Below are 26,290 nucleotides of genomic sequence, written 5' to 3'. Positions count from 1 at the left end.
ACTGTAGCATAATTACCCTCCAGTCTTTCTCCTCTGCAGTTCACGCTGAGTGCTTTCATCCTTTTTACTACCAATGTGTGGAGGAGTGTCTAGTCTTCGACCACTTATTCTATACTGATTCACTCAATGAGTGCAATCTGGCTTCCCTCAGCCGTTTTACTGAATCTATTTTTTAAGTCCCCAGGAATCTTACAATTGCCAATATTAAAAGATCACCTCAGCCCTTAAGCTCTTTGACCTCTGTTTAGAATTTTGCCATTATCACCCACTTTTAAACCATTCCTACATTGACCTTCATGGTCCTGTGTTTCGTTACTTCCCCATCTATGTCTGATGCTTTGCGAACTCCCTTTGGTCCCCTCTTGAAATTAGGTGTTCCACATGATAGTACTCTTCTCCACATTCGTCTTCCCTTTCATAATCTCAGTCCCTTTGGTTTCCATGGTTTCAACGCTACCCTCAATGCAGATGACTATCACATTTGCATCACAATCCCAATTTCTCCAGGTCTCAAGACTCTGATTGCATTGATACCTGTATGTTTCTATGGCAATTCCCTTCAACATAATGCATACAAACTATTTTTCTTCCTAAATCTGTGCTTTCTCCTTCATCCTCTTCCTATTTAAAACACAAGTAAACCAAAACAACACCAAAAAACATCTATCATCCCAGGTACTGACATTCAAGCCCACAGTCACCTTTAAATCCTTGCATATCTCACCTCCCACATCGAGTTGATCAAGTCATGTCTAATGTGGTGATAACTTACATATCATCTTCCTCAGTGTTAGTAAATGCCTCAGTTCAGACTCTAACTGTACACTGGGCTAAAATCTTTCAAGACTCACCTTTCTCTCAGTTGTATCCTTTAGGCTGGCCATACAAAGATCTCACTTCGTGCAAGGTTTTTCTGGACTGAGGTTTTGTAGTAGGCAGTTAGACAAGCGTGTGGAGAGTAGGAATGAAAGGCCAGATGAAATGTCACCAAGGCAAAATGTGCTAGGTACCTAGCAACAGGCAAAACTGGGAAAACAAGGACTGGCTCCCATGGTGACCTTTCCTCCCATAGCATTCAGTTTAGACCCCCCTGACCTTTCATATCGAGGGTCATGCTGTTCGGACCCTCCCGTGTTTTCAGATTCTCCCCACTCCCCCCCTCCGAGGAGAAACAAGGGGACCAGAGAATAGCCTCATACAAATCCCATAGAAGCCCTTGCATAATCACTTCTTAAACCTTAAGCCTGCAAGACACTGAGGTTCTGACCCACATCAAATAATCTTAGGAACATAGCCTCAGGTCTCTTGACCACAAAGACAAAGTTTTGGTCAAATTAGAGATGACATTTAGGTCTCACCTGTGTTTCAGCTCCAAGCCCAGAAAAGCAGCAAATACAGAGCGAAGCCATGGCTGACTTCAGGACCAGATGCAATAACTAATGACTCCCTCCCCTACCATCCACCAATCAGTAGAGACCACACGTGGAAAAGCTGATGAATATTCTAATTCTATTGAGATCATCCCCTGAAACTTCTAGGAGATCCTAGCCCTTAGAGAGGGGATAAAACCCTCAGAGCCTCAGACAGATTGCATTCAGCACAGCTATATGCCTTTCCCCACCCTATTTCCCAAAGTGTGTTTTACATGCCTCTTTCTCTTAAGCTTCTGCGCCTTTCTTTTGCTGCTTTCACTTGTTTCCTGAGCCCATTTCTTCTATAGCTCATTTCTTCTACCTCTGTGTCTTTCTGAATAAACTTTCTCTTATAGTTCGGGTCTTGCATCTGAGTTCTTTCTTAGTTCCAGAACTCAAGTATCGAGGTTGCTAAACCGAAGTTTGGTCTGATTCCACTATTCTAACACTTGGCGCTGTCTCTCCACCAACAGTTCCTGGGCTGTCTTAATAACAGCTCCCTCTTTCATCTCCATGGGTTCCTAGCTTGCCTCTTTCTCACGAGACCCAAACTACCCTGTGTTTATCCTCCTGTTCATCCTGACCCAGGATCTGCCATTTTCTAAGCTCTGCCCATCAGCTAACTTTTTTTTAATTGATTTCATAAAGGAATGGAGAGAGATAGAAACATCAATGATGAGAGAGAGTCATTGATGGGCTGCCTCCTGCATGCCCCACACTGGGGATCTAGCCTGAAATCCTGGTATGTGCCCTGACTGGGAATCAAACCTTGACCTCCTGGTTTGTAAGTAGAAGCTCAACCACTGAGCAACTCTGGCCAACCTGCAAACTCTGAATTTAGATTATCCCAGACTCACAAACAGCAGTACATTTGTTACCTTTCACCAAACGATCATCACAGCCTTATTTATTTTTTATGTTATTTTTTTTTCTGAACAGAATAATGTATTTATAGATGCTTAACATTTTTGGAAAATATAAAACAAATATTTTATATTATTACCACCAAATACCACCAGTTTTAACATTTGGCTAGATATCCTTCTACTCCAGTTATTTTTAAAAATAAAACTGGCATCACATGCTATATATAATTTTTTGTATTATGTTATTTATTTTGGAGAATAACTGTTTTGCCTGCACTTAAAATAGTCTTCAAAAATGGTTTCATGGAACCATAGTATTCCATAATTAATGTATATATTCAATTTTTCAAAGTTCTCTTTTTCATTATTCCTATAATAACCCATCTTTACATTAAAATGTCAGTAATTTTATTTCTTTATGATATGTACCTGAAAGACGCATTTCCTGGTTAAAGAGTATGAATTTTTTTTTAAATGTATTTTTATTGATTTTTTTACAGACAGGAAAGGAGAAGCCTAGAAAGTTAGAAACATCGATGAGAGAGAAACATTGATCAGCTGCCTCCTGCACGCCCCCCACTGGGGATGTGCCCGCAACCAAGGTACATGCCCTTGACTGGAATCTAACCGGGGACCCTTCAGTCCACAGGCCGACGCTCTATCCATTGAGCCAAACCAGTCAGGGCAAGTATGAAATTTTTTAGCTCATGATCCGTGGGGTAAATTGTTTCCAGAAAAGTTGAACCAACGGTCTCTTGGACTGGCAGAAGAGCACTCGTTTTGCAACCGCAGGATTCTGAAAAGTACTCGGGCTGCCTCCAGCGTTTCCCATCTCTAATTCCTCTGCACTTCACAGGCAACTTTCTAAAATACATTACAGGCACCCCAAAAATCCCAGTAATCCCCTACTACCCAAAGAGTAAAATTCCATACTCTGAGCATGGTATCGCAGTCCTCCACATACTGGCTGCAACTTCATTTCTTCTCCTTTTCCACTCCTCCCCTCTGCTCACCCACTAGCCTAGGTCTGCAGTTCTACTCCAAACTAGACTTAGAATCACCTGGACGGGCTTTCACAAATAGATGTCCGAGTTCTATTCCACACTAATTGAATAAGAACCAGGAGCTGGCTCTTTTTGTTTAATTCCTCACCATGTGATGGTAGTAGCCAGACTTTAAGCCACCACAACTTAACCCATTATTCTTTAAAGTGAAATAGGTAGAGACACTGGGAGAACATGTCAAAAATGCAAGTTCTGGGATATTTAAGGATCTCACTTTAAGATAACTAACTTTAAGGATCTCACTTTAAGATAACTAACTCAGACCCTTTAGGGCTAGAGACCAGGAATTTGCACTTTAACAAACCTGAAGATTCTGTGGTTTACACTTGAGCCAAACCGGACTATTGCCCCTTTCATAAGGCAATGCCACATTTCCCAGCTCTGTAACAAGTGCCCTCTGCCTTTATGCTTCAACCTTATAGAGTCTGTTCCACATCTTCCCTGACCACCTTACCTGCCCCCCAGCCTCCTACCCCCACAGACACACACACTCCCACAAATCACATATTTTTATGTCCACCTTAAATGCTAGTTCTTCCAGGCAAGTTTAATTGTTCCAGCATTTTGTGGTTTCAATGTCCATTGTTTGTCTTTATTATAATACTAGAGGCCCGGTGCACAAAATTAGTGCACAGGTAAGGTCCCTAGGCTTGGCCGAAGATCAAGGCTCATCTGTGGGGCAACCGGCGGGGCAATCTGGGGGGCCCCCCCGCTGGCACCCGCCTTGGCCAGCCTGGCACCTCCTGCTCACCAGCCCCACCCCCCCACCACCGCCACTGGTTGCCTCCCTCTGCCTGGGGCCTGCAGGTTGGGGAAGCTCCTGCGTTGAGCATCTGCCCCCTGGTAGTGCACGTCATAGTGACCAGTCATTCCACCGGTCCTTTCGCCTTCGGTCAATTTGCATATTAGGCTTTTATTATATAGGATTTCTTCTCTGCTATAATTGTAGAGACTTTAAGCTCCACTAATAGAACTGAATTTTTCATGTACAGATATATTATCTGTTTCACAAGAATATCTCTGTAGTATGTGGCACTTATTGGTTTTGTTGTTTGATTGTTTTTTACAATTAGTAGACATATGTTAAATGCTTGAGTTGAATAACAAAATATTCCCAGCCTGTGCTCTCCTTGATAAACAACTACCAAACAGTGCTCCATGTTTTGTACAAAGAAGCAATGCTGGAGAAGGTAATCTGGCTTTCCTTTTTTATAAATCTTCACATAGCTAGTGGTTTGGTAACTAATCTCATGCTGGTTTGCTCTGCTAAATTGGGTATATTTTGTCTACTTAATTGTTGATGCACTCCTAGTTGTTAGCAATTTATTTAGACCATGAATTCTCTTAGACTGATTATTTAGATATGTTGAAATGCAGAAAACGTTAGTGGAAGTGATGGAAGTGATTTAGAGTTTTCTCTGTTTCTCTAGTACATGAGCACAAATGAAAGGTCAAAGTGGGACTTGGTATTCCAGGAATCAGAAATCAAATTCAGTTAATGCACATTTTGACACTTTAAAGAAATAAATCCAAGGAATATACACAGAGCCACTCTGCAGCTCGATTCCCCAATAGTCATGCACAAATAAGAACTCTTTCATTAAGCTTTCTAAGAAACCCAACCACAGTGCCTCCACAGCACCAATGTCATTCACATGGCATGTGTTCTATTTCTTCCAGTGCTGCAGTGATTCGTGGACATCTAATCACCCCCACTGGACCCTAACCTCCTAGAGTTAGGAACCAGGTGTTTTCCATGATTGTGTCTCTTACAGTGCCCATCATATTATCTGGCACAACAAAGGTGTAGATAAATCTGAGATGAATGAAAAGATAAAGACAGTACATCAATTTGTTAAATCACAGGTATGATGTAGGGGTTTTCTTTATTCAAACCATACACTATCCTCCACTTCCAAAGGAATTGTCAAATTACTTTATTCAAACCATACATTATCCTCCACTTCCAAAGGAATTGTCATGTCATAGAGGAGCAAAGGATGACATTGTGACAAAGGATAAAAAGAGGGAATAATTTCTCCTCTCTCTACCCTAGGAGAAAAGAGTAGGGAATTTTATATGTATGCAGGGTACTTCAACACCCCATGATTTGGGGTTTCCATTTTACCTACCATATAGAGTTGTTGTGAAGATTAAATTAATTTAATATAAGTAAACACATCTAGTATGTGGCACGTGGTAAATAATAAGTTAATAGTGTTTAATCTTTTTAATCCTTTTATCTGCCTTATGAACACAAAAGGACACTGAGAGTTTGTATTTTCAGTAATATTTGATTCCAGATAATAGGACCAGAGCACAAAGTATATAGTGAATTTTAAGGTATGATGCTTGAAATGCATTACAAATACACAGTATGTTGTGTTTGTATGCAAGATAAATTGGATAATAAGGGTAGATAGGTAAAATAATTAAAAAACAACTCCTCAGCATAAATTTTAAGTCAAGTCCTGACATTTAGCAGTTGTTTGAACATAGATACCTACTCTAAACAGATTAGTCTGGGTGGAAAAACACTGATGTTTCTTGATCCCATTGGCTAGATAGAAGAGTTCTGCTTGAGTCACCACCTAAGGGGAAATAACTGGCCCTTAATATGTAAACCACAAAGACTATGGCATCTGGGAACTCAAATGCTGAGCATCCATTGAAAGGAGAGTACACAATTAAAATCCTATATAATAAAAGGGTAATATGCTAATAGACCGAATGGCAGAACCGAACAACCAAAACATAATATGCTAATGATATGCTAAGGCTCCTCAACTGCTCGCTATGATGTACACTGACCACCAGGGGGCAGTCAACCAGTCGACCAGTTGCTATGACATGCACTGACCACCAGGAGGCAGATGCTCCAACCAGTAGGTTAGCTTTCTGCTGGGGTCCGGCTGATAGGGACTGAGCGAGATGGGCCAGACATGCCCTCGAGCCCTCCTACAGTCCCACCCTGGCTGGCCAACCTCCCACGTCCCTCCCCAGCTGGCCAACCCTGATCAGCCCCCAATCAGGACTGGGCAAGATGGAACTGGACATGCCCTGGAGCCCTCCTATGGTCCCTCCCCGGCCTGATCATGCACCGGTGGGGTCCCTGGGCCTGGCCTGTGCCCTCTCTCAATCCGGGACCCCTCGGGGGATGTTGGAGAGCTGGTTTCAGTCTGATCCCACAGGCCACTCCCCTTGGGAGGGCACCAGACACAGGGCTCATGGCTAGTGAGCACTGCTGTGGCAGTGAAAGCCTTTCCAGATCAGGACCGATTGGGCGTGAGCCTGTGGCAGGCACGGTGAGGCCGCGATGAGTGGGAGCGGCAGGTAGGAGCTGCAGGCAGCGCGGGACCGTGGGTTTCAGCCTGATCTCTGCAGGCCACCCAGAGGGACCCCACCCATACGTAGTCGTGCACTGGGCCTCTAGTTAATTATATACACCAGGCAATAAAACTACGTGCTGATTCTATTTCTATCTGCTCAAAACTTTAGTCTTGACACTTAAGAGTATGGTTTATGAAAGTCAAGGAAACAAGGTAAAATGCCCTTAAATGTTTCAGATAGCAATGTGACAATGAAACTAAAATTTGGAAAAAGCAACCAAACAACTAAAAATGCATCGAGAAATGGAAAAATACATTGAGAAATGAAGGTCAAACTATTATTATGGTGGTAAAAACTAGTGTTTTCTAAATGTATTAGGTTGAATCACATAAAACTATCAATATCAGACAGTTTTTTAAGTTATAGAAATGACAATTTCATATATTTTAAGTCAACATCAAATTAAAGATTATTACTTTTTTAAAATCCTTGCCCAAGGATATGTTTTTACTGGTTTTTGGAGAGAGAGGAAAGGGGAGAGAGGAAGAGAGAGCAAAAGGGAGAAGCATCAATTGCCTCCTGTACTTGCCCTGACTGTGAATTGAACCCACCACCTTTTGGTATACTGGAGGACATTCCAACCAACTGAGCCACCTGGTCAGGGCAAGATTATCACTCTTTTAAAGAAGGGATGGTTTAGTGATACTTTGTATAGTTTATGTGGAAATTATAATGATGAAACATTATTTTTCTATTAGGTTGATATTGGAGGAACCAAGATATATAAGAGAAAAGTGAAACAAAAAACACACATGGGGAGAAAAAAAATCACAACTAAGCTCCTTTTTTAGGGGCTCACTTCATGTCTCTGTGTTAGATTTTGGTAATTCTCATAATATTTAAATTTTTTCCTTATTATTATATTTGTTATGATGATCTGTGATCAGTGATCTTTGATGTTACTATTGTTTTGGGGGGGTGCCACGAACCATCTACACTAATAAAAGAGTAAGATGCAAATTGACCATACTTTCACAATGCCCACCAGCCAATCAGGAGTGAGTATGTAAATTAACCCAACAAAGATGGCAGATTAATTTGCATACACAGGCGCTGAGCAGCCGGGGGCGGGGCAGGATGCAGGCGTTCTGCACCACCCCAGCCCCTCTGGGCCTCTGGGCAGCATGGAAAGGCGAAAAGGCAGCTCTGGCCAGAGCGAAGATGGTGCTGGCAGCCAGGGGAAGGAAGGCCCATTCTTGCACGAATCTTCGTGCATCCGGCTTCTAGTGCATGTATAAGAGTATAAGACAGCAAACTTAATTGATAGTGTGTATGTTCTGACTGATCCACTGACCAGCTGTTTCCCTATCTCTCTTCTTCTCCTGGGGCCCCTATTCCCTGAGACACAACAATATTGTAATTAGGCCAATTAATATTTCGAAGTGGTCAAATGAAAGGAAGAATTACATGCTCCTCACTTTAAATCAAAAGGTAGATATGATTAAGTGTAGTGAGGAAGGCATGTTGAAAGCCCAGACAGGCCAAAATCTAGGTCTCTTGCACCAAAAGTTCAGCCAAGTTGTTAATGCAAAGGAAAAGTTCTTGAAGGAAATTAAAAGTGATACCCCAGTGAACACACAAATAAGAAAGTGAAATAGCCCGCTGCTATGTAAAGTTTTAGTGGTCTGGGTCGAAGATCAAACCAACCACAATATTCTCTTAAAGCCAAAGACTAATCCAGAGCAAGGCCCTAACTCTCTGCAATTCTATGAATGCTGAGGAGGTAAGGAAGCTGCAGAATGAACATCTGAAACTAGCAGAGGCTGGTTCATGAGATTTAAGAGAAGAAGCCATCTACATAACATAAAAGTGCAAGGTAAAGCAAGTGCCAAATAGAAGCTGCAGCAAATAATACAGAAGATTGAACTTAAAATAATCAATGAAGGTGGCAATACTAAACAGATTTTCATTGTAAATAAAACAGCCTTATATTGGAGGAAGATGCCATTTAGAACTTATCGCTAGAGAGAAGACATTTATGCTTGGCTTCAAAGCTTCAAAGTACAGACTGACCCTCTTGTTAGAGGCTAGCGCAGCTGGTGACTTTAAGTTGAAGCCAATGCTCTTTCACCATTCTGAAGACCATATGGCTCTTAAATGCTCAGCCTACTCTGCCTGTGCTCCATAAATGGAACAACAAATACTGTTTACCTTATAGTCTGTTTTAAATATATATATATATTTAAGCTCACTATTGAGACCTACTGATCAGAAAATAAAAGATTCCTTTCCAAATAATAATGTTCATTGATAATGTACCTGGCCATCCAAGAGGTCTGGTGAAAATGTACGATGAGATTAATGTTGTTGTCATGCCTGCTAACACACCTCCTTTCTGCAGTCCATGGATCAATGACTGATTCTGATTTTCAAGTCTTGTTATTTAAGGAATATATTGCATAAGGGTATAGTTGCCAGGGAGTGATTTGTCTGATGGATCTGGGAAAACTCAGAGTTGTAAACCTTCTAGAAAGAATTCAATATTATAGGTACCATTAAGAATACCTGTGATTCATGAGAAGGGATCAAGGCATCAACACGTTAACAGTAGTTTGAAAGACACTGATTCCAGTCTTCATAGATAATTTTGAAGGATCCAAGACTTTGGTGGAGGAAGTAACTGCAGAAGTGTTTGAAAGAGCAAAAGAATCAGAATTAGAGGTGGAGCCTGAAGATGTGACTGAATTACTGCACTCTCATGATGAAACTTGAATGGGTAAGTTATTTCTTATGGATGAGCAAAGAAAGTGGTTTCTTGAGATAGAACCTACTCCTGATTCTATGTAGTGAAGATGCTGAGAAGATTGTTGAAATAACAAAGGATTGAGAATATTACCCACAGCCAGTTGATAAAGCAGTAGCAGGGTTTAAGAGGGTTGATTCTAATACTGAAAGAAGTTCTACTATGGTAAAATGCCTACAGCATTGCATGCTAGAGAGAGAAATAATTTCTGAAAGGAAGAGTCAATTGATAAATCAAACTTCATTATTGCCTTATTTTAAGAAATTGCCAGTCACCCCAACATTTAGCAACCACCACCCTGATCAGTCAGGAGCCATCAACATTGAGGTAAGACACCAACTAAAAGATTACAACTAGGTAAATGTTCAGATGATAGGCAGCTATTTTTAGCAATTACCTATGCTTAATAAAGGTAAGTACATTTTTAGACATATTCTATTGCACAATTAATAGAATACAATATGGTGTAAACATAACTTTTATATGCACGGGGAAACCAAAATAATTATATGACTCACTTTCATGTGGTTTTCACTTTATTGTGGTGGTCTGGAACCGAACCTGCAATATCTCTGAGGTATGCCTGCAATAGTCACCATTACACGGAATCTGGTATGTATTCTTATAGTCTTTAATTAATTCATAAGCATCTCTTTACCTTAGAGTAAGGGTATTATTGAGAGCATGTTTGAATTATACTCAAGGCATATAATTTTAGTTTTTCTCCTCTAAATTGTGGACAAAAAAATATGTCTAGGAACATATCCAGGCCCTGACCCCCCACACCCCCATCCCACATCTGACTCACAAAGCCACCTGTCTAAAAAGAAGCCATTCTGGAAAAGAAGACCTCATTTCCTCTACTGGAATATTGAGGTGTCAGCTGAGATCCCGCACTAAATTGAGAAATGGAAGTTGCCAGAGCTCTCTGCCCCTTTAACCTAACTGACATTCAGATTCACTAGGTCACAATGGAAATCAGAATAGAACACCGGACAGCTGAGAGCACCCACAGCACACTGGCAGTTGGAAGAGTGATGGAGGAGGTCAAGTAGCATCTCATAGACAAGTAAAAGAAAGAAGCACTTGAAGAAAGGAAAATGTTAAGTTGACCTGGATTGAAGAAAATATTTGTAAGAATAAAAGTAAAGGAATTTCTTTTAATTTGACCCCCTCCCCCAACAACAAAAAAGAAAGAAAAAAGAAAATGAAAAAGAGCTATTTCTGAGGTTTGTTGATAGAATGAAAAACAAAGAGTCAAAATTAGTTACCTCCAAGGTTTGCTGTTGTTACCCAACCAACATGATTAACTTTCATGATCAACTGTAATTTCATGGTTAAATAAGACAGTTAGGGCCTGAGGGGCCCTGCATTTAAAAAATATTTTTGACCAGTACTATAAAATAAATTGGTAAATCATCATAAAAATAGTATTTTAAAAAAAGAATGACAAATCAAGGACAATCTGTAATCACCATTACATAAATGAAAAGATGTTTTAATAAATGAAAAGATGGTTTAATGTGATGCCAATGCTACTGTCAGTGACTATATTCTCTCTCTCTCTCTCTCTCTCTCTCTCTCTCTATATATATATATATATATATATATATATATGTATATATATATATATGTGTGTGTGTGTGTGTGTGTGTGTGTGTGTGTGTATACACACACACACACATATATATATATTAAAAGGATAATATGCAAATCAACTGAAAGGTGGAATGATACATCGCCATGATGCGCACTGACCACCAGGGGGCAGATGCTCAAGGCAAGAGCTGCCCCATGGTGGTCAGGGTGCACCCACAGAGGGAGCACTGCTCAGCATGAGAGCTGGCAAGCACAGTGGCAGTGGCGGGAGCCTGCGAAAGGGCGCAAGTCAGGCTAAGGCACCCCCCCACCTTAGTGCATGAATGTCATACACCAGGCCTTTTATATATATATATAGTGCACTAGTATATATATAGTGCATATATATATGTGTGTGTATATATACATATATATATATATATATATATATATATATATATATATATATATACACACACACCAGGCCTCTAGTATATATATAGTGCACACACATATATATATACATATATATTAAAAATATATATATACTTTTTTTCCTATTTCTATCTCAATCTCTGTGTATGTGTGTGTATGATTCAAGGATGGGGTTGAGAAAAAATGAACTATACAATGAAGAGGAAAATAATAATGCAAACAAAATAGAGTGAACTTCTCTAGATCAACTTCTCTCCACTTCCCAGTTTATTGCAGAGTTTTTTTTAGGATGCAAGTGTTAGTTATTTAACTGTAAACTTTTTTTTAAATCTCCACAATTTGAGTCTAGTTTTAATATTCTCTTTCATTTCCAGGGCATTGTTTAATTGATAACACTGGGAAGGGATTTTGCTATTTAGTAGTATTTGACAAACTGAGTAAACTATTTTTCTTTTTGTCAGAATAAATAAAAATAAGAGTTCATCACTGAAGATGCACCCTGATGATATAAATATTGAAATAAGCTAAAAGTTAGAATCATCTAGAAAAATAATTAGGACTCATCATGTCCTTCTCAGGCCATACCCAAAAGAGCAGCAAAAGACCTTTTCCATTGGAAAATATTATACACCCACAAGTTCTACGAAATAATTACTTGCATTTTCTGGAAGAAAAGCAAAGACTCCAGCTAAAGAAATTCCTTCTTGATAGGATGTTCCTAGTGGCCAAGACAAAAGACAACATAGAAAAAAAAGATGTTACTGAATACTATGAACAACTCTTTCAGTCAATTGCAAAACCGTACGTAGGCGAAGCAGTAACAGGATTACTGCTCATATATCGTACTTTCATTCTGCATATCCTTGAGTCCTCCAGTGGTACTCTTTATCGTATTCTTTTAGATTATATTAACCATAAAAAGAAGGGAGAAGAATATTTTATCCAAGGAATTAAAATTATAGTCGTGTCCCATAACATCCCAACCAGGATCTTCATGCAATGGCATGTGATAGTCATAAAAGTGCCAGTCATGTATCTTGATGATGTGACACAGTCACAGTCCCTGAAAGAGGTCATCACAGAGTTTCTCACCCAAACTCATAAACTAGCACTCTACTTTTTTAAGACTCTTAAAGTGGGCACAAAGGGACCCAGCGAGAACTTGCACCAACCTGCACCTGAATTACTCCTCCCAGAACAAATAATTAAGTATTTATACAAATCTGAAGAATTCATGGACCCAGAAACTTTCATAAACATGTATAATAGACCCATTCACATCACTTTCGATACTGAGGTGGTATGGCCTGCTCCTTCCCGTTTCTAGAACTGGAAGTGATGATGTGATGAAAGAAGCTGAAGGGGACTAAAAGCAGATGTGAGAGATGTGGTCAAATCTCTTAACGAATTTGTGCTACTTCAATAAAAAGGAAATATTTCTAAAGCTACTCATCTCTTTAAAAGAAGAAACAGAACACCACAGTATAGACAAAGGTAATATACAAATTTCTACAGAGTATGTTGAAAATGTATCTGTTCTGATATTAAGTTCAATATGTGATGTGAATAGGTGGAGTGGTTTCATAAGTTCTGAAATGTTAACATTAGTTTGATGGAATGACTTAATTTATTAAAGAAAACTATGCAAAAGTGTATACTTGATTCACATTCTCATTCTCTAAACAGTCAATGAGCAGCTTCTACCACACAGAATCAAATTTTAGGAAAAACCATTTTGTTCTAGGAGTACAAAATTTAGGGCAAATATACCTTGAGTTGCTTGCAATCTAAGGTTTGAGGAAAGTATGTGTAAAAATAAGTAGAGAGTATATGATATAACCTGATATGTGATCACTATTATAGTAGCAGTATGTAGGAAAGACTTTAAGAGCACAAATGAAGGAGTAATCTCTATATGATTCCTGAATTCAGAAAACAAAACCTAAAATTTGAAAATAGTTCCAAATCTCACATATCCTGGACTATAAAATCAAGAATATTGAGACCATTATAAAGCTAAAGAACACATTAGCTTTTTTAAATGACCAGAAAATATATTGTCAGAAGGCATTACATTTTTTCTGCAAAATTTTTTATTGTGCACCTTTCACATGACATGTTTACCAGGTGCTAGGGATATGATAGAGGGTGCATATAAGACATGATTTCTCAATGACTCCATAAGAGCGTTTCTCAATGATTCCACATAAAATAAACAAATTGATTATTTTTTCAGTTACTTCCTATAAAGCAATTAATTATATGTAACTTCTTTATGACTATTTTAAGTTTGTCTCCCCCTACCTTTAACCCCAGATTAAATTTTTTGCATTACCTAAAATGGTGAAGTTTGTTTTAAAAACTAAATAAATTAATATCTTGACTATTGCAATAATACTTATGCAAAATTACTTCAATATCTCATGAAACGCTATGGATTTAATGAAGAAATATAGTTATTTTAGTTTCATTTTTTTTTATTTATTTGATTTGCAGTCTCTTCAGGAGAAAAAAACACACCATCTCAGTATGCACCTCAAACTTGTCATATGCAGATAATTTGTCATCATTTGTTTCATATCAGAATCAAATTTCAGGAACGACAATTTCTATTTTTAAATCTTATAATATAGATTGACATACAGAATGGCATTTTCCACTTTTAACTCAACTTGAGATTACATTCATTTATGTTTAGTGACAGAAAGAGTATATTTTAGATGAGAAGTAATTCTTCTGGATAAGAAAGAATATATAGTTTACTAACGTTTAAAAAAAAAACAATCATCCACTAATCCTATATAATAAAAGGCTAATATGCAAATTGACCGAACAGTGGAACAACCTGTCACTATGATGCTCACTGACCACTAGGAGGCAGACACTTAACGCAGGAGCTTTCCCTTGGTGGTCAGTGCGCTCCCACAGGGGGAGCACTGCTCAGCCAGAAGCTGGGCTCATGGCCCTAACCAGTTTGGCTCAGTGGCTAGAGCGTCGGCCTGCAGACTGAAGGGTCCCAGGTTCGATTCCGGTCAAGGGCATGTACCTTGGTTGCAGGCACATCCCCAGTGGGGGGTGTGCAGGAGGCAGCTGCTAGATGTTTCTCTGTCATCGATGTTTCTAACTCTCTATCCCTCTCCTTTCCTCTCTGTAAAAAATCAATAAAATATATTAAAAAAAAAAAAAAAAGAAGAAGAAGCTGGGCTCACGGAGCCTCTCCTGCCTCCGCGGCAGCACTAAGAACTAAGAATGTGGGCTACTTATATATATAAGTAGCCGGCTTAGGCCCACCCCCAGCTGACTGCTGGCTTAGGCCCGCCCCCCAGTTGGACATCCCCCAAGGGCTCCTGGACTGAGAGAGGGCGCAGGCCGGGCTGAGGGACACCCCCCCCCCCCCGAGTGCACAAATTTTGTGCACCGAGCCTCTAGTACAGCCGTGGGCAAACTACGGCCCGCGGGCCGGATCCGGCCTGTTCGGCTGTTCTATCTGGCCCGTGGAGCCAAAAGAGCGGAGGGTTCTCTTGCTCTCCCCTCCGCTCCTTCACCGACAGCAGTGTTAACATGGCAAAGTCAGGAAACACGGCTGCAGCTCCTTCTTCTGAGTGGGCGGATTTATATCCGCCCATTCAGTAGAAGGAACAACCTCTCAGCCTTCCAGAGGCTCCTTGTAATGCCCGCGGACGCGCCCCCGACATCACCCTGGGAATGCGTAGACACATTATCGTGGTGATGTAGGGAGACACGCCCCTGAAGAGCACAGTATCAGAGCATTAGCTAAAAAGGAGACCAACAACACTGTTCCCACTGAAGTTGATGTTTTAAAGACCAAAAACCTTTCAACCCAGTCTACATTGCCATCTACATCTACGTCCCGGGCATAATTTGGAAGTTGCACTAAAGAAAATGTTTAATTTACTATTTACACATTTTGTTCTTTTCTATTTGTTTTAGTTTTAAATTATTTTATTATATTTAAGTTTAATTTGAAAGGCTTTTGTACCTTTCCTTTGTTAGGCAAATTTTATTTTGCCTTTGCCATCTTCAATATAAGGTATGTTATTGTGCTATGATTCCTCTATTTTTTGAAGTTTCAAATTATAATAATTAGTGTTTACATTCTTCTTGTTAAAATGTTTGAAATGAATAAAACTATTGAAATAAAAAAAAAAGACCGTACCCTTTTATGTAATGATGTTTACTTTGAATTTGTATTAGTTCACACAAACACTCCATCCATGCTTTTGTTCCGGCCCTCCGGTCCAGTTTAAGAACCCATTGTGGCCCTCGAGTCAAAAAGTTTGCCCACCCCTGCTCTAGTAGTAAATATTTAGTGACAAAATGAGAGGAGATAAGAGTAAATGTTTTTCAGGTGAGAGAGAGAGAAGGTGAGAGAGAGCAAGGTAGATGGAGGGAGAGGAGGGGAGAAGAGGGAGAGAGAGGGAGGGGGGAGAAGGGAAAAAGGAAGGAAAGGAAGGAAGGAAGGAAGGAAGGAAGGAAGGAAGGAAGGAAGGAAGGAAGGAAGGAAGGAAAGAGGGAGGGAGGCAGGGAGGGAGAAGAGGGCAAACAGTTAATGAAGAAGTAAACCTTGGTCTAAGCTTTGAATGGATGTGAGAAGAAGTTTGGGAGAGCAGAGGAGCCTATTTAAGAGAACAGAGGATGAGCAGAAACAGGGAGCAGAAAATGAACAACAAATGTTTATTGAATAGAAGTACAGTTAAAATTGTATATTAACAGATATAAAATATGGCAGGTTATATCTTCAGAAACTGGCTACTGCAGTGTAACCCATCCCACATGCTCTTCTTCCAGTGTGACCTTAACATTCCTCCCATCGCCTGGTGGCTTCTACAGCCCCGGCCCTGGAATTCACACTGATCTTTGCGACTGCCTTCACCAATAATAACAGAAGTGATCCATGGGACCTTCAGGATTAGGTCATAAACACGCCAATCACTTTGCTAGAATACTGGAATGCTAGCTCTTGGAACCTAAACAATATGCTGTCAGTAACCCCAGCAGTTTTCCAGATGATATCCCTGAGCTGGGGTCCCAGCCAACAGCTAGTAGCACCTCTACACATGTGAATGAGTGAATCTTCAGGTGATTCCAGACTCCAGCCCTCCAATCCACCTGGATTTCAAACCAGACCAGCTGTCACTGCATGAAGTAGTCAACTAGAGAAGCTATTCCCACTGAGCCCTGTCCAACTTGTAGATTTGGGAACAACATTAGTAACTGTTGATGATGTAAGCCTCTAAGTTTTGGGTGGATGATTATCAGCAGTCTGGGCCAATAATGTATATGTAAGAGGAATAATATTGTATATATAAGTAACAGAAATAATATTATACATAAAATTTAATTATATATAATTCCTATTATATATAATAATTATATGGGTAATTTCATATCATTTATTCATTCATATATGAACTAGTATTTACTAAATGTCTGCTGGTAAATATTTACTTGTGGGCCAAGCACTGTGCTAGTCCCTGAGTATACAAGCAACAGTAAGATCTGTATTCTCCACACTGCTGAGCATAGATCTTTTATTGGTCTATAATACATTCTGGTGTGAAAAATATTGATAGAAAATTAATTCATTGACCCAAAGGAGAAAAAAGTAAAAATCTGAGTCATTTTTGAAGAAGTTATAGATACTAAGCAATAACATTACTGATTTAATATACTGTTATTTCACACTTAAAAAATGTATGAAGTGTCAACTGTGAAAATAACTAGAAAATAAAAAGTGACTGTAAACAAATTAAACTACTTGCATAATTATTTTTTATTTTAGTGAGCACACTAGAATGAGTTTATTCAAATGAAAATTACCCTTCCTAGTAGTCACCTTAGGAGGGTTTATACTTATTCCAGGCATCATTGCTGAAAACATTTTGTGACTCTTTTATGGTGGATAAAGAGGTGTATAAATCAAAAGGAGCATAAATATTTTAGTAACCTCTAGCTTTTTGATCACCCCACTTGATTTGTGACTTAATATTCGATCTTTGTTCATAGATAGGTTTGTTTTTAAATATTGCTCTCACTCTCAAAGGAAGATCTGCTGTCACTGAACATATTAAAAGAGTGTGATATTGCCTCTGTGGGTAAACAAATATGTGTCAGTAACAGTTGCATTATTGAGATTCCTATGTAGCTCACTAATATTACATCTTTAAAGGGAACAACACCCATTTAAGTGTGTATGTTTTAAAATATGTGATAAAATGCAGAAATAAATACTATTTAATTTGATCATGTCCAAAAATGTGACTCACTAAACCCTAGGAAGTCTCACAAGGTAATTCTCAATCCAATGAGAGCTGTAGTTTTTTTTTTACAATAAAACTTTACATAAAAGCAGAGACAGCCCAGCTGGCGATGCTCAGTGGTTGAGTGTGTCAACCTATGAACCAGGAGGTCAGGGTTTGATTCTGCTCAGGGCACATGGTTGTGGGCTCCATCACCCAGTGGAGGGCATGCAGGAGGAAGCCAATCAATGATTCTCTCTCATCATTAATGCTTCTATCTCTCTCGCCCTCTCCTTTCCTCTCTGAAATCAATAATATATCCCATATAATAAAAGCCTAATATGTAGCCCTGACCGGTTTGGCTCAGTGGATAGAGCGTCGGCCTGCGGACTGGGAGGTTCCGGGTTCGATTCCGGTCAAGGGCATGTACCTGGGTTGCGAGCACATCCCCAGTGGGGGGCGTGCAGGAGGCAGCTGATCGATGTTTCTCTCTCATCGATGTTTCTAGCTCTCTGTTCCTATCTCTTCCTCTCTGTAAAAAATCAATAAAATATATTTTAAAAAAAAAAAGCCTAATATGTAAATTGACCAAACAGTGGAATGACCAGTCGCTATGACATGCACTGACCACAAGGGGGCAGATGCTCAATGCAGGAGCTGCCCCCAGCCAACAGGCCCTAGGCCAGCCAAGGTGGGTGCCAGCGGGGGCCCCCTGATCATCCCGCCGGTCATGCCACAGATAGGCCCTGATTGCCAGCCAGGCCTAGGGACCCTACCCGTGCATGAATTTTGTGCACCAGTAAGCTCATATTTAATGAACATGTTACATTTAAATGTGTGACCAACACTATTTTAATCCTTTTGTTTGAATATAAATATCTTTACACTAGACCAGTGGTCAGCAAACTCATTAGTCAACAGAGCCAAATATCAACAATACAATGATTGAAATTTCTTTTGAGAGCCAAATTTTTTAAACTTAAACTTCTTCTAACGCAACTTCTTCAAAATAGACTCACCCAGGTTGTGGTATTTTGTGGAAGAGCCACACTCAAGGGGCCAAAGAGCCACATGTGGCTCGCGAGGCCGCAGTTTGCTGACCACTGCACTAGTCTGACATATTAATGACTTTATACTTATTTCAGAGTAACTAAGGACCTTCAGAAAAATTATAGTTTTCATGAAAGATAACTGAAATAATGTTATTTGGAAGAAAAAACCTTCCCAGGGTAAATTTTAAAATTCTACAGTATTCGTTTTAATTTAAGAGGCATCTAAATTCCTTCATATAGAAGTATTGGTTACTACAAATATATATTTTTTAATTTCTTTATTGATTAAGGTATCACATATTTGTCCTCATCCCCATCTCAAACCCCTCCTCACGGATGCCCCCACCCCTCTGTTGTCCGTGACCACTGGTTAGGCTTATATGCATGCATACAAGTCCTTTGGTTGATCTCTCCCCCTTACCCCCACCCTCCCCTACTTTACATTTAATGATTTTATTATCACTTTAGCAACACAAAAAACACATTTCGATTCATTTAAAATTGTCTCTAGTTGTCAAATTCCCTCAACTGCCATAAGGAAGTAGAAATGACAGCCTATCACCAACTTCATATAGCAAGTACTTCTAGATTATTTTACACCGTAATAAATGACTTCATGTGGAATTATGTTCTCCCCCTTGTGGTCAATAGGCAAATTCCCATGTTACCTGCTGACAGGATTTATATAATAGTCCATACATAGTTATTACAAAAATATAAAGAGCACGCCCAAAGGTGCCTTTCAAATATCTGTTCTACTCCCCCTTGTTTTTCAGATAAAGATTCTGAGACCCAAGGACATTACGTGTTTTGCCAACAGTAAAAGCAGAGTTAATAATGGTAGTCTCCTCTTTCTACGTCACCAATTTAAATAATTAATTGTGATCCTGGTTAGAGGTCTGGACTTAATTCTGTGTTCTCTTAACCACTACACCATATCCTCCTGTGTTCCAGTCCTCATGCAGTGCCTTCTCGAGACATCCCACTGGATTTCCACACGGATCTCCATCTCCAAATGCTCAGATAGAATGTGTCATTCCTGCCACTGCTGTTCCTTCCATCAGCTCCCTCGCTTGCACTCCCTGTTACTGTAAAACAGACCACTCTCCACACAGCTGCCAAGTCAGAAACCTGAACAGTGTCTTCATTTCCTCCTTTTCTTTTGATCACTGGCAGCCAATTGATCCAAGCCCACCCATTTTCCATGGTAAGTATTTCTCATACCTTCCCTTGTTTCCATGCCCACCTTACTCCACCTTACTCACTCCAATCTCCTCTTCCTCCTCTCTCTCTTTCTAGTCCATATACTATTTCTATCAAAGGTAAAGGCAGTAGAGTGTAAGGTGTAAGAAAGCCACCTCTGATACCCAATTGCTCCACTGAAACCTGGCTCTGTAACTTTTTTAGAGCTGTAATGTTTTTTGTTGTGTTTATTTTTCACCTTCCTGCCCCTGGGTTTCCTCATGTACAAATGGATGCGATAACAACGTCTACATTATTGGCTATGAGTGTTGCATGAAACAATGGTGTAAAGATCCTGGCATACAGTAAGCACTCAATAAATGTTAGTTCTCTGATCAGATTTTTTTCAGTGGCTTTCATTTCAACTCCATGACAAAAAGCAAAATTCTATCGCCATCTGTAAAGTCTTGATTCTTTGATCCTTGCTTATTTAGCCTAATCTTGTGCCACCCTTCTCTTTACTCACACTTTCTTCTCTAATGGCTTCCCAATATTTCCATGCTTTTTGTCTTTAACTTCCTTCCTTACTTCTCTTAGAATAATTCTGCTTATTCATCAAATTACACTTCCTGTGTGAATCTTGATAAACTCATGAAACACTTTTCTTCCCTCACTGTGTGTGACACTCATTCAAGCAATTCCCCTGTCATATTGCTGTTGTTTATTGTCACACTAATTTCCCTGCTAGCAATTTACAAGCAATTGCTTTGGGATTTTTAAATTTATTTATAACTTTAGGGCTTTATTTTTTTAAAAGAGTTGTTTAAAATACCTGTAAGATTTTTCTCTATAGGGTTACTTTTACTAAAATAGTTGTGAAATACCAATACTTTAAAATGTTCCTATGTGATTAATCAGGTTTGGGCCATTGTCCATGAAGCTTTTTAAATAGTAAGTCGAATATAGTGGTTGCATCTTATATGAAATCTTCCATTTTACTCACATAATAATTTCTTCCACCCTAATTTGGAAGGATACCAAGAATACTTTCTGGAAGTGACTCAGCTGAACTTTTGTATTTATATATTGCTACTCACTGAGCCAAATATAGGAGCTCATTTCCAATTCATTGGATTAAAAATACTTTTTCCTTTTGGAACATATGAGCAAACTACTAATAAGGTGTATAACCTTTATTCCATATTTTAAAGATGCTTACTTTATGTTCTTTGATTCCTTGTTTCATTAGCCACACTTATCTGTTCTTTGAGATATGTGCTTGGTAAGACTAGTAGTTATCTATTATCTATATTTACTTTGGTTATTATAATATGATTCTATTTTAATTATATAGTTCACATTTCTGATCCGATTTTAAAATACAAAGCCACAATTTTTAAAGGCACTATATAAAGATATTGCATTAAATATAAAGCCTTGATTTATGGAGAAAGAAAGAAATGTTTTAGTATTGAATATATTTACATTTTACCAAAATTCATTCTAGAATAATGACCTCCTCAGGGATCTCTCTCACTCAAGTCTCCTTCCTCCTCTCTCTCTTTCCAGTTGATACTATACTTTGCTTTTTGAAAACAAAAAATGATAGACTACTCTACAACCAGGTTAATTTTATTGTAGATAAAAACTACATACCTTGTAATATTTTAATTATTTGATTCTTCACTTTCTATCCTATACCATGATAATTCCTTGACACATACTGTGTTCCAGCCAAAATCAAAGTGAAAATAATATACAAAAACATTGAAATGAGATGAATTACCTTTGTTATGTACTCGCTCTATCACTAACTCATTGTGTGCCCTTGAATAACTAATTGGTTACTTTTGGGAACTCTGCTCATCTACATCATCAAATTTATGAACATCATAAAGAAGTCCAGGAAGCCCTTGAACTGTTATCCAAAAACGTGTCTGAAATCATAGACTATGCTGCCTTACCACGAGGCAGGCAGAGGATAGGATTAATGTGTTTTTATTAAAAATTTTAAGGCTAGTGTCTAAATGAATGACTAAACCATCCTATCAGACACTACTTGTGGGCAATGACAACATTTACCTTTAAAAAAAAAACAAACCATCCTGGTTGCATCTATTGTAGTGCAAAGATGGATGGGAAACTGAAAAGCCGGGGATACATATATTAAATTAGGACTTCTAAAGAGCAAGTTTGGCCTGGTTGGTGTGGCTCAGTGGTTGAGTGTCAACCCATGAACCAGGAGGTCACAGTTTGACGCCTGGTCAGGGCATATGCCTGGGTTATGGGCTCAATCCCCAGTAGGGGGTGTGCAGAAGGCACCTGGTCAATGATTCTCTCTCATTATTGATGTTTCTATCTCTCCCCTTCTCTCTCCCTTACTCTCTCTGAAATCAATAAAAACTTATTTAAATATATATATATATACACATATATATATGTGTGTGTGTGTATATATATATATTTACATATATATATATGTATATATATATACACACATACTAAGTGGCTAGATTATTATGCGTTCAGAGAATCGGGGATTTAACCACCATTATTATCTGAACGCATAATAATCTGGCCAATTAATGTATTTGTATCTCAAATGGGTATCAAAAGTATTCTAGCCAAAACCGGTTTGGCTCGGTGGATAGAGCATCAGCCTGCGGACTGAGGGGTCCCGGGTTTGATTCCGGTCAAGGGCATGTAACTTGGTTACGGGCACATCCCCAGTGGGAGGTGTGCAGGAGGCAGCTGATCGATGTTTCTCTCTCATCGATGTTTCTAACTCTCTATCCCTCTTCCTTCCTCTCTGTAAAAAAAAATCAATAAAATATATTTAAAAAAAAAAAAAAGTATTCTAGACTTTTGCTGGAGATCAACCACTATTTGCCCTGAGCTTTCTATCAGCCAGTGCAAAGGGGAAAACTGATCAGGTGCACGATTTATAGTATCTTTGATATCAAATAAATGAGGTACTCTAGAGAAATACACTGAGTGGCCAGATTATTATGCGTTCAGAGATCATAATAATCTGGCCACTCAGCGTGTGTGTGTGTGTGTGTGTGTGTGTGTGTGTGTGTATATATATATATATATATATATATATATATATATATATATATATATATATCACACAAGTTCGGTAGCACCATTAAGTCAGAAGAAACAGTGAAGACCAGGGCATTTTTCATTAAGTCTGATGGAAAGCCATTGAAGATTTTAAACAGGGCATAATCAAATTGGTTTGGCTGCTGATTGAGAATGAATTGGTAGGGGACATGTTAACGCAAACAGATCCCTTAGTAAGTTGTTACAAATCTTCTGGCAGGAGATGGTTATAGCTTGAACTAGATTAATGATTGTGGAAATGGATCTAAGGAGACCAATTTGAGAGATAATCAGGAGGTAAATAAGCCTAGGTTTTGAGGAAGAGAATGATATCAAATATGTTAGATTCCTAGTTTTTCCGACATATACAAGCAGTATGACATTTGTAGGGGAAGATTGTACTTTTTAATTACTGGCATATAATAGCTACATCAGGTTGGTACAATTTTTATTTGGTATCCCCATTAGCAATCACTTTGGATGAGGTATAGAGCACACACATTATATTAAATATCATAGTTTGCTGAAATGGCTAAGTAATAAGATGTATTTTCTGATATAATAACTTCAAGGAAAGAAAAGTGAATGAAAACAGTTTGATGAGATAAAATATATTAAGCTGAAGGAGAAATTATCTGAAAGATTACCTTGAGTCCAATATTCACCAGAGCTCCCCTTATGTCTGCATTCAATGGAGCCAAAAATAAAATCAGCAACTCTTTATTTCACTTAATTCCTTCCCTTAGTCAAATAAAAGTTATTCAAAACATTAATTCTATGATTATCAATTGCCTCCTTTATGTTAGTGGACACATAAACCACAAACACATAAAAGGCCCCATATCGCCCCCACCAAATCATGTGCATATCATTTATTCTATTTGCAATAAAAATTTAGATGCAAACGTGACATTTGGCACTATATTAAAGTGGCTTACTCTGGCTTCTCTCAGTTGGTTGTGGGACAGCATGACACACATTGAATCTTTTCCTCTCTCTGCATTTAGCCATTCAGCAAATATGAACTTTGTTAGGCATGGAGGCTCGGGGCTGCAATGCAATCATGAGAAAATGAGCATGCTTTCTATCACAGAGAGTATGCAATCTCTGTCTTTCTCTACCACAAACACATAAACGAAAATTAAACAATTAAAATAAGTGTCATTATCATGGATATATAAGTGTCAATGGTTTCCTATCTTTACCTATTGAGAGGATTGGCGGCTGTCTCTGGGGGATAAAAGATACAAGGATTTCTGAAAGTTAAATAGAAGTGAGCCAAATGAAAGGCAAAGAGTAGGAGGGAAGTGTTCCCAGCTATATACATATGTATACTCTAGCAGAGGAATATTCTGAAACCTAAAGGCAAGAGAGTCATACCACGCTGGAAGAACTGAAAGAATTTCAACAAGGCAGCCCTTGAAATACAAAGGGAAATTCTAAGAGGTGAAAGGCATAGTTAAGCACGGGGCCAGCTGATGAGGGCACTTAAAACCACATAAGTACCATGACTTCATCTCCAGTAAAATGGCACACAGTTGTGTTTTAATCAGAGAAATGTCATAGCTAGATATGCATTATGAAGAACCACTCTGAACTGGGGAGAAGAAATTGGAAGAGAACTAGGTAACTAGATTAGATAGATAGGAGGCTATTATAGTAATCAGGGAAAGAGATGATAGGAAGTCTGTACAAAAATGATAAGAATAGCAAAAGGTCAAGAAAAAAATCAAGAAATAGGTCAGATATCTTAGTATTTGATTGAAAGTAGAGAATGTGAAGAAGAGGAAGGAGTCAAGGATGAAACATGTGACAGGTGGTGGTGCCATTTCCCTAGACAGGTAATACTGGGAGATAGCTGGGGAAGTGAGAGGAAGTTTTCTGTTTCCAGCATGCTGAATTTGAGGTGTTTGAGAGGTATCAATATCCAGTAGAGGGTTTGTTGTATTTCCCTGAAGTTCAGGAGATAAGGTCTGCATAGAGATGGAGATTTGGAAATCAGCATATAGACGATGACTAAGATTTTAGGAGCAGTGCTATAACCCAGCACAGGCACATAAGTGAACAGAGAAGACAGTACTTCAAAACCCCCAGAAGGCCAAAGGCAGAGCAGGGACCTTCAAAGAGTTCTAAGACATTATTTAATTTAAATTGCCCAGAAGCAGAGAAAGAGGCACAGATGAGGACAGTGTCATGGAAGCCAAAGGGAACGAGCACTTCATAAGGAGAGTACTCAGCAGCATCAGTTGCTATCTCAATGTCAAGTTAAAAAATGACTAAAAAGTAGACTTAATGACAAGGAGATCATTGGTGACTTGGAAAGAGCGACTTATGTAGTGTAGTGGAGGCAGAAGCAGGATGCAGTAGGTTAAGGAGTGAGAGTCGGGTGAGAAAATAGAACAAGTATAAGCAATATTTCAAAAAGCTTGGCTGTGTCGTTGTTAGTGAATCTGCAGAGTCAATTGGGGAATGTAAAGGACCCAATTAAAATTCTAAAATGTTTACAGAAAGGAAGACCCACAGTTTCTTTTGGTTTCAAGGAAGGAATCTGTCCTTTCATGTGAGATTAACTATCTAATCATAACCTGAGGGGAAACGTGTTCTACCCAGCTTCAAATGGCAATGATATGGTCTTGTACACTGAAAGTCCTCAAATGACTATTTGTGCAGTTCTGGAGAAAAATGGTTGCTCAATAAACTTTTGTTTAGATGAATGATTATACTAATCTCTAGAAGAAAACTAGCTGTGCAGAAAATGACTTTAGAATATTTGTAAGCTCTGATGTTACACCCCAAACTTTGGCTTATTCCATTGGCATTTTCATGGTCAAGCTTTTATAGTTGATTGCATAGTATGCTCTGTGCTTTATCTCCTTTATGGACCAACCGCATTGCATTCGGAAATTCTGCTCTGAAATCTGGCCCTTATCCAGATTGCATTTTTCTTTGCCCGGTCAGGGCATGCTAGGAAATTGCAAATTACAATCAAGTCTCAATTTTCCAAACTAATGATTTTAAAGGGCAATAATGCATAATCCAAAATGATGGTGAATTGATGAACCATTTATCTCTGCAATGTATATTCATTAAACTTGACTATAAGTACTTCTTATATGACATTCTTAACAAAATGATAAAGCATTTCAACTGAAATGATTCAAGGGGACTTGCAGCATTTTCCAATTTCTCTATTTTTGCCT

At 38.8% G+C, this 26,290-nt stretch overlaps 2 protein-coding genes across 2 annotated transcripts in view; one reads left to right on the top strand and one right to left on the bottom strand.

Annotated features, from left to right (window-relative positions):
* Positions 1–26,290, bottom strand: part of ZNF804B (zinc finger protein 804B) — a gene marked incomplete at its 3' end in the record, with an annotated part of 411,612 nt that overhangs the window by 365,461 nt on the left and 19,861 nt on the right. The gene's annotated exons all lie outside the window — the stretch shown is intronic.
* Positions 12,054–12,815, top strand: TEX47 (testis expressed 47; the record flags this gene model as incomplete). The annotated part of the gene is made up of 1 exon (XM_080665030.1): positions 12,054–12,815. The coding sequence occupies one exon, from the start codon at positions 12,054–12,056 to the stop codon at positions 12,813–12,815; it is 762 nt and encodes a 253-aa protein (XP_080521156.1).

Source organism: Plecotus auritus (genome assembly GCF_963455305.1).
Source record: "Plecotus auritus genome assembly, chromosome: 4".
NCBI lineage: Eukaryota > Metazoa > Chordata > Mammalia > Chiroptera > Vespertilionidae > Plecotus > Plecotus auritus.
Note: the sequence above shows the minus strand (reverse complement) of the source record. Positions and strands in the feature narration are given on the sequence as shown.